Genomic DNA, 10,075 nt, shown 5'->3' on the forward strand with positions numbered 1-10,075 from the left:
AGATACAAAATTTTTAAAATTTTGGGAGGGCCTTAGCCCCCCATAATTACACAAGGCTCTGCCCGTGTCGAGCTGCTTGTTAGGTCTACTGATCTATCTTGACTCGAGCAAAGTCTTGAACATTATTTTTTAGGTCTAACTGCGGCCCAATTAAAGATATTATTAGATTGATAAGTATTTAATTTTTATATATTTTAATTCCTAAATTATATTTAAAATTATTAAAAATAGTAATATAAAATATTTTTTAACAGTCTAATAATAAATATTATTTAGATGGTTAAATGGAACAAATTTTAAAGATGTCAATGGAGCAGAGCTAGACCCAAATACCTCTATTGCCAAAATATATACCGCAATACATCTAAAACCTTTTCTTATTGTAAATTTTACATGCCATGCCATGTATTCGGGTCCTATAGTCTTATTTAAACACTTCGGGCCCTCCTAACTCTGCAAAGAGTGGAGGATCACCTGAATTCCATGTTGAGGCACGAGTGTAAAATGGAAAACCGGTGAGTGAACATAAGCTGGGGAGAGGGTGAAGGTGTGGTGTTGCAGAATCATGGCGAGTGCAACCTTTGTTCCCACCGTTGCAAAGTTGAAACCCACGCAAGTTCGAGGCCCAATTCCGAAGGGAAAATAGGTAGCCACGTTGTTGTTTGTAGCTTTAGCCACCCCTTCTGAAAACCTCTCCGGATTGAACACATGAGAATCGTCTCCCCAGATTTGATGATCATGATGAACTGCCAAATTCGTAATGAACAAGTTCAGATTGGCAGGGAGAATGAGTTTCCCCAATCTAACTTCTCTTTCACATTTCCTTATAAAGCCAATTGCAGGAGGATACAGTCTTAAGGCCTCGTTGATGATCATGGTCATCTGCTCATGGAAAAATAGAATTCAGACGTGTAATTAATTTAAATGCAGTGAGCTTTTGAGCAACATTGTTAGTAACTAATTATCTTACTGTTTTTAGTTTAGATAAGCCATCAGGATGTGGATTTTGGTCGCCAAAGAACTCAATCACTTCTGCTCTTGCTTTCTCTTGCCAATCTGTATGGATCGCTAGAAGCAAGACAGTCCATGAAAGCAATGAATTACTTGTTTCTTGTCCAGCAATATAAAATGTCTTGCACTCATCAATCAAATCTTCCACATGGAGCCTTTTGTTCTCATTGACATCATGATAAGCATTTAAAAGTAATCCAAGAAAATCAGTACCGAAGCTGTCTATATCTCCATTTTTCATTTTTTCTTCTCTACTCTTGATAATCTCCATCACTGAGTTGTGCATCACTCTCAGAAGCTTATCTGCTTCTATCTCATCGGCTGTTTTCCAGATTTTACTGCAAAAGGAAATAACATTGCTCCATTTTGAAATTTGATTAACAGTATAGGGGAAGTTCGCATTCGAAATCCAAAAGAAACTCTGCTATCAAATCAAGCAACTATTCATTCTAAAAACTCTGTGTAAGCTCTAAAAATGGATGAGAAAGGTTAGATAACAATGTGCACTGGATTAGGCTATCGGTGGAAGTTACCTGATGCCTGGAAATCTTACTTTAAAAGCATTCCTTCGTGAAATCACAGAATAATTAATCAACATATCGAAAATGTTCTTCCCTTCTAAGTAACTGCTCCCGAAGGCTGTCCTTGATATCACTTCCGACGTCAATAACCTAAATTCGTCGAACACCTCAATCTCTTTCCCCTCGTGATGTTTCCATGTTTCCAGCATCTTTTCAACACTGACTATCATTTCCGGAATCATATTCTGCAAAAAAAAACCCAATCTCATCCACACGAGATGTTCATTAACTGTCATGATTGCAATAGTAATCTTAATCTAAGTCATTTTCCACCAACTTTACTATGGAAAAAATGAACTGAACCCAGAACCAAATTTTAATGATATAGTAGGAGAGTTTACTTTAAGGCTTTCCCCTTGAAAAACATAGTTTAGCAATTTCCGGTGCTTTGCCCACTTTTCACCTTCAGATGTAGCTAGTCCATCTCCCATTAGCTTCATGACATAGAAAGGGAGCCCCACTTTGGGGTATGCTCTATCTCTGTTATTCAGTACCTCTTTGATTAGCGCTGTTTCTGTAATCACTAGTTGAGGTTGAGCACCATTCCAATTAAGATAATTCTTCCCTATTCCCCGGGGGGGAAAAAAAGGAAAAATGCAAATGGAAAATGATTTAAGAAATTTATTACATTGATTCTTGGAACAGGAAGTCAGGGGAAAACAATTCATAGCAAGTCATACCATATTTGTTGATCCATGAATAAGCCTGAGGCTGCACCCTGGGAAATATATCATGTGATAAAGCCATGGGTTTGCTTAAGGCTTCGTTTCTCATTTTCAAGATGTCTTTGGCGTTTCCATGGATGAAGTTGTAAGAAGGGCCTTTAATTCCTTGCGAACCTAGTAGATATTGTATGTAAAATGGAGTCCACCAGAACCTGTGTAGGAACCTGAAGAGAACGATGAGCAGGCACAGACAGAAAAAGCTCGAGAGAATGATTATTGGATTTCCCAGAGTTGTCATTTTGCTTTCTCTTGATTTCCTCTTTCCAACTCTATCAATTGAAAACTTAATGGAAGGTTAAAGCTGCATTATTAGTTTGATATGGTCGAAAGTTGAAGACAACAAAATCAGACGCCTAAGATTTTGGCTCCACGTGAATCATTATTGTGATTATTTTTACACTCTTTCAATTTCACTGACCACCTGGTTCACTAAAATATTAGTAGTGTCGGACTCAAATTTCAACCATAAACAAATCAATTATTTGGCGCCAAATACCATTCCCCTTCGGACCACATTTATTCCGTCTGTAAATTTTATCGGAATTCTGCTGGTAATACTTAGTAGGTAAATTAGTTAATATTTCGTCAAAAATTTCTGATATAATAAATTCCGTCAGAAAAAACCTTTAATTTTGTTTTGTCTGCACGTTTAATTGTAGTATTTTTTTTGTTTTTTACATAATAATTTGTGATTTTTTTATACTTAATACTGATGCATGTTTCCATTATCAAAATGGATTATGACATTAAAATTTTAAACAATTGACATTAAAACCTTCAATTTGATTCAAATTTTCACAGATTTGCCACTACGAATACACAAAAACTTGCATGTTTAAATTAATTATCAAAGTTCTAGCATTTGGTAGCTTAGAGTTAGCAAACTCAACTCAAAGTCGAAAGACTTATCCACTCTATCTTAACTCAAAGTCGATCCAACTTAATTTAAATCAATAAGTCAACAAACTCAAAATTCGAGTATATGACATAGAAAACAACTTGAACCTAAAATAAATTGGAATTTAAATTAAACAAAATATATTATTTTTATTTTATATTTCAATTGTAAACATAATATGAATTGTTTTAACCTAAATTCAAATTGAATTGAATTAATTCAAAAAATCAAAGAACTAAACCAAATTAATTTAAAATCTAAAATGATCTGAATTTGAAATGATCAGAATTCAAAATGATCCAAACCATGAAGTAACTGAAATTTTATGATCGAACTTGATGTTATGTTTTATTTTAAATTTTAAGTTAATTAAAAAATTATAAACCTAACATAAATGATTATAATATAACCTTAACTCATCTCAATTTGAATTAATTTAAAAGAAATAGACAAGCTGAACCAAATTGATTTGACACTTGAACTAATCCGTCTCTAAAATAATTTGAACTCAAAATAATCTTAAAAATTACTGAAAATTTCATGATCCCAACTGTTCATAGTTGGTGGGTTTTCAATTCTCACCAGGGAAAACAATATTTTCCTTATTTTCCTTTGTTTGGGAAAAAGAAAAACTGGTCTTTTTATGTATTTTCCTTCCAACCTTGTAGATTTAATCTTTTCAAAAGTGAGATTGTCCTCTATTTTTCCATCTTTCATACGGAATTTCATATAAAGAATAGGGTAAAATATCTTGATTTTTTTAAATTTTGGTCGAAATTGCACGAAAGTTCATTAGTTTTTAAAATGAACACTGTCTCAAAAAAATATTTTCCATCGTTAGTCAACTATTAGTATTTCTATCAACTTAATGATGTGGTAAGAGTAGAAAGATAATTTTATCCTTGATTAATTTTTATAATTATAATTATATAATTTTATTATTATTATTATTTTATTAATTAAAAAAAAAGCTCTCCATTGGGGAGCACCGATGCTCCCCTCCTTTGGAGAGCTGCCTCTATTTTTTTATTTTTTTAAAAAATAACAATAATTTTTTTAATTAATAAAAATGAAAGGGGCTTTCAAAAAAATGAAAAGGTATTTTAATTTTTTTATTATTTCTGTTAACGATGTTTGTAATCTTGAGATAAAATATTTATTTTGAAAACTAATAGATCTCTGAGTAATTTCAATTAAAACTTATGGAAGTCAAGGTACTTTACTATGAAGAAAAACAACTTTCCTTCCTCTCTCTCTCTCTCTCTCTCTCATCTTTTTCTTCCTCGACCTTTCCCTCCTCTTACTGTTTTCCTTCCATTCTCCCAGACATGAATGTGGAAAATGATCTCTATTTTCTATCTTTCCAACGTATAGTGGCCCCCTTTGGAAAAATTATGGAGTGTGCCTACCTAAGTCTTGGCTCTCGGGGTCTTGGTCTTCTTTTGTTTTCATTTCAATTAATAATAATCTACCAAAGTGGTTGGCATATCGCTCTCGAGTCAAAGGTCTGTGTCACTGATAGTGAAACGTAAATTATGTTAAGGTTCTAAAGACTTAAACGCTGGTGGGCCATATTCACTTAACCTGCATAAGACGATGTAAGGGTGAACAATTGGGTGATTTGATCGGTTTAATCCGTCGTATTTAAAAATTAAATAAAATAAATATTTTTAAAAAATCTATCAGATCAAATATAAAGGATAATCAAATTGATTAAACATGAAATTGGTTCGATTTTGGAAAAAAAATTAAAATTTTATCTTTTTTTTACAAATTATGAGTAAAACTTATAAACTTCATCTATAATTATAAAATATATAACAAAAATTAATAATAAAAATATATATTTTATATAAATTTGAAAAAGATAAAATATTCATATTTCTCTAAATTTTAATTAAAATTTAAAGCGAATCTATTAGTTTTTGAAATGAACATTCCGTTTCAAAAATATATCTTCTGCTAAACACCTAAGTTCAGCTGTTAGTCAACTGTTAATATTTTCGTTAATTTAATTATATGATAATAATAAAAAATTAATTTTACTCTTCATTAATTTTAAAAATTACTATTATTAATTAAAAATGAAAGAGCACCAATCCTGCTCTTTATTTTTTTTTGTAAAAAATTTATATAATAATAATTTTTTAAATTAAAAAAATATTTTAATCTTTTCATATTCTCTATTAACACTTCTAATATTAGTTTAATTATTGGTGTAGATATGAAGACCTCCGACCGATAGGAAAAAACTTATCGGTCGAAGGCAAACCGAAAACAGAGGAGCCATGAAGAAAACAGAGCATCTGATAGCAAAAAACAACCCCAAACAGAAAACCCAAAACGAAAAAGAAAGCAGAAGATCATCCCTCATCACATGGGCACTGGTTATAATCCCCCTCTTCCTTTCTTCCGTACCTCCAGTTTTCTCTGTTTCTCCTTTCCATCCCGTTCTCTAATGGTTTACTGAAAACAATAAATTGCTGCGTTGGCATATTTATTTGACAATTGTGAGGAATTGGATTACTGGAAGCTACAATTTTGTTTGCAATCTCATTTGTGATGTTGTATATATATATTCATAAAAAATTGCAGTTCACAGAAGAATCAACTCAAGGAAATGGAGGGATTTAGAAAATAATTTACAAGACTACAACTGCAAACCATTCTTCTCTGTTAGTCAACTAACAAACAAATATGGAATGAAGCGTATTGTCTTCATTTTGGAAATTCAATGTAGTCCTTACTCCTGAGTGGTTTCTTTGTAAGTTTTCATACACATAGTGAGGATGCCATACTCTAGTATAATACATTAATTTGAGTCCCATGCCAGCTAATACATGTCGGGCGAGGGAAAGAGGTAGCCAACTTTCATTGAAGAAGTCTAAGATAAAGAAGAATAAGGGTTAAAAATTTTTAAAGAGGTCATTAAGAGAAAAAGATATATAATATATACAAAATTTTTAAAATTTTGAGAGGGCCATAGTCCTCCATAATTACACAAGACTCCGCCTCTATGTTGGGTTGCTTGTTAGGTCTACTGATCTATCTCGATTCGCAAAGTCTTGAACATGATTTTTAGGTTTAAGTACGGTCCAATTTGAGATATTATTAGATTGATAAGTATTTAATTTTTATATATTTTAATTCTTAAATTATATTTCAAATTATTAAAAATATTAAAATAAAATATTTTTTAACAGTCTAATAATAAATATTATTTCAATGGTTAAATGGAACAAATTTTAAAAATGTCAATGGAGCTGAGTTAGACCCAAATACCTCTATTGCCAATATATACTGCAACACATCTAAAACTTTTTCTTATTGTAAATTTTACATGCCATGCCATATATTCGGGTCCTATAGTCTTATTTAAACAACTTGGGCCCTCCTAACTCTGCAAAGAGTGGAGGATCACCTGAATTCCATGTTGAGGCACGAGTGTAAAATGGACAACTGGTGAGTGAACATAAGATGGGGAGAGGGTCAAATTTATGTTGGTGTATTTATCAACCGATTAGGCTATAGGTGTGAGTTACTTGATGCCTGGAAATCTAAGTTATTTTCCACGAACTTTGCTATGGAAAAAATGAACAGAACCCAGAACCAAAGAGCTTACTTTAAGGCTTTCCCCTTGAAAAACATAGTTTAGCAATTTCCGGTGCTTTGCCCACTTTTCACCTTCAGATATAGCTAGTCCATCTCCCATTAGCTTCATGACATAGAAAGGGAGGCCCACTTTGGGGTATGCTCTATCTCTGTTATTCAGTACCTCTTTGATTAGCTCTGTTTCTGTAATCACTAGTCGAGGTTGAGCTCCATTCCAAATTAAGGTAATTCTTCCCTATTCCCTGTTAAAAATATCATGGAAAGAAAGGACTCGAATAGCAGAAATAAGTGTGGAAGACTTTGACATACAAGGGGTGAAGCTGCTTGTAAATAGAGCTCTTTAAAATAAGGACAGAACGCACCGTATTGATGCATTGACTGAGGACTTGACAATAAGATGGCATAAACTACATCGCATCATTTAAACAAATGTTACCGTTAATTTCTTTTTAATTGGTAGATTAGTTACACAGTTTTTGTCGTTTTCTATTTTCTGGTACAGACTTGTATATAAAAGCAAAACTCTGTAAATTCTTTTGAGTATGAATGAAGGAATTATTCCCAAACATTCTCTGCATCACTCTCCATTTTTCATCATTCCCCGAGGAGAAAAAAGGAAAAAAGCTAATGGAAAATGATTTAAGAAATTTATTAAATTGATTCTTGGAACAGGAAGTCAGGAAAAAAAATCATAGCAAGTCATACCATATTTGTTGATCCCTGAATAAGCCTGAGGCTGAACCCAGGAAAATATATCATGTGATAAAGCCATGGGTTTGCTCAAGGCCTCGTTTCTCATTTTCAAGATGTCTTGGGTGTTTCCATGGATGAATTTGTAAGAAGGGCCTTTAATTCCTTGCGAACCTAGTAGATATTGTATGTAAAATGGAGTCCACCACAACCTGTGTAGGAACCTGAAGGGAACGAAGAGCAGGCACAGACAGAAAAACTCGAAGAGAATGATTATTGGATTTCCCAGAGTTGTCATTTTGCTTTCACTTGATTTCCTCTTTCCAACTCTATCAATTGAAAACTCAATGGAAGGTTAAAGCTGCATTATTAGTCTGACATGGTCGAAAGTTGAAGACAGCAAAATCAGATGCGTGAGATTTTGGCTCCACGTGTATCATTATTATTGTGATTATTTTTACACTCTTTCAATTTCAATGACCACCTGTTTCACTAAAATATTAATAGTGTCAGATTCAAATTTCAACCATAAACAAATCAATTATTTGGCGCCAAATATCATTCCCCTTCCGACCACATTTATTCCATCTGTAAATTTGTCGGAATTCTTCTGTTGGTAATATTTAGTAGCTCAATTAGTCGATATTTCGTCTAAAATTTCCAATAAAATAAATTTCGTCGGAAAAAACCTTTAATTTTTTTTGTCTGCACGCTTAATTGTAGTATTTTTTTTGGTTTTTACAAAATAATTTGTGATTTTTTTATACTTAATACTGATCCACGTTTCCATTATCAAAATGGATTATGACATTAAAATTTTAAGCAAATGACATTAAAACCTTCAATATGAGTCAAATTTTCATAGATTTGCCACTAATACACAAAAACCTACATGTTTATATTAATTATCAAAGTTCTAGCATTTGGTAGCTTAGAGTTAACAAACTCAACTCAAACTCAAAACAGTTATCCAATCTACCTTAACTCAAAGTCAGATCCAACTTAATTTAAATTTATAACTCAACAAATTCAAATTTCAAATATATGAAATAGAAAACAAACTTGAACCTGAAATGAATTGGAATTTAAATTAAGTAAAATATATTATTTTTATTTTATATTTCAGTTGCAAACATAATATAAATTGTTATAACCTAAATTCAAATTGAATTGAATTAATGTAAAAAAAATCAACGAGCTAAACCAAATTAATTTAAAATCTAAAGTAATCTAAATTTGAAATGATCAGAATTCAAAGTGGTCCAAGCTTTGAAGTGATTGAAATTTCATGATTGAAATTGAAACTATATTTTATGTTAAATTTTAAGTTAATTAAAAAAATATAAACCTAAGGTAAATGATTATAATATAACCTTAATTCATCTTAGTTTGAATTAATTTAAAAGGAATCGACAAGCTTAACCAAATTGATTTGAAATTTGAACTAAGCGGAATCTAAAATAATTTGAACTCAAAATAATCTAAAAAATTACTGAAAATTTCATGATCCGAGCTGTTGATGTATAGTTGGTGGGTATTCAAATTAATCTCATCCGGGAAAAACAATATTTTCCTTACTTTCCTTTGTTTGGTAAGAAGAAAAACTGGCCATTACATGTATTTTCCTTCCAACCTTCTAGATTTGGTCTTCTCAAGAATGAGATTGTCCTCTATATTTTCCATCTCCCATACTGAATTCCACACAAAGAAAAACAGCTTTCCTTTCTCTCCGCCAACTTTTGTCCTTCCATTCTCCAGACATAAATGTGGAAAATGATCTAAACACAAATCAAAGCCAACCCCCTTTGGAAAAATTGCGGTGTGTTCACCTCTAACTGCACGTTTGGTATAGGGAATAGCTTAGCTATTCCCTGTCTATTCTCAAGGGAATAGCTTACCTCCGTTTGGTATGGCAATATCACAAAGAATAGCTATTACTTAGTAATAGCTATTCTCTCAAAAAAGGTAAAACTCAGGCATAGTTAAACCCGAGGTTCCCCATGGTTTTTGCTATTCCGTGAGACAGGGAATAGCTCTGAATTATGATATGACTAAAATGCCCCTTATCATTTAAAAATATTACAACCCTAGACTTATATAAACAATTTTTTTTCTCATTCTCCCTTTTTCTTTCTCTCTCTTCTCATGTTCTTCCCTCTCTTATTCTCTCTCTAAGTGGCATCAACGCCGGAGATGATGTTAGTGGCGGCGGCGACGGCAGCGGAAGCGACGGCGACTGCGACGGAAGCGACTGTGACGGTGATTTTATGATCGAATATGGTCGGACAAGATTCAAACAGAGATTCAGCCAGATCTGGCACTCAACGGCCAGATCTGGCAGTGGGAAGCACCGGATCTGGTGCTTCCCGACCAGATCCCACGGTTGGATCTGGCACTCCACGGCCAGATCCAGCCGCGGGGAAGCGCCGATCTGGCGTCGTAGTGGCCAGATCCGGCCACATGGTGCGCCAGATCGGCGTTTTGTTACACCGGTCGCCTTTCCGACGACCGGCCATGAAAAAAAAAAAAAAAAGAAAAAAAAAGAAAAGGGTAAAGTA

General features: G+C 33.0%; 1 protein-coding gene across 1 annotated transcript; it reads right to left on the bottom strand.

The window, feature by feature from the left end:
* On the bottom strand, positions 321-2,695 carry LOC18610193 (cytochrome P450 CYP749A22). Its single transcript, XM_007045717.2, has 5 exons — positions 2,273-2,695; positions 1,934-2,157; positions 1,545-1,777; positions 971-1,349; positions 321-882 (listed from the first exon to the last, which is right to left on the bottom strand). The coding sequence occupies exons 1-5, from the start codon at positions 2,553-2,555 to the stop codon at positions 448-450; spliced, it is 1,554 nt and encodes a 517-aa protein (XP_007045779.2). The 5' UTR covers positions 2,556-2,695; the 3' UTR covers positions 321-447.

This window comes from Theobroma cacao, chromosome 2, assembly GCF_000208745.1.
Source record: "Theobroma cacao cultivar B97-61/B2 chromosome 2, Criollo_cocoa_genome_V2, whole genome shotgun sequence".
Lineage (NCBI taxonomy): Eukaryota > Viridiplantae > Streptophyta > Magnoliopsida > Malvales > Malvaceae > Theobroma > Theobroma cacao.

What these genes read in the sequence shown, in the direction of transcription:
- LOC18610193 (XM_007045717.2), bottom strand. Translation starts at nt 2,555, where the DNA reads ATGACAACTCTGGGAAATCCAATAATCATTCTCTCGAGCTTTTTCTGT. An exon ending in TTCATGGATCAACAAATATG is followed by an intron (nt 2,158 to 2,272) that starts GTATGACTTGCT and finishes CCCGGGGAATAG; the next exon opens with GGAAGAATTATCTTAATTGG. An exon ending in TTCAAGGGGAAAGCCTTAAA is followed by an intron (nt 1,778 to 1,933) that starts GTAAACTCTCCT and finishes TTTTTTTTGCAG; the next exon opens with AATATGATTCCGGAAATGAT.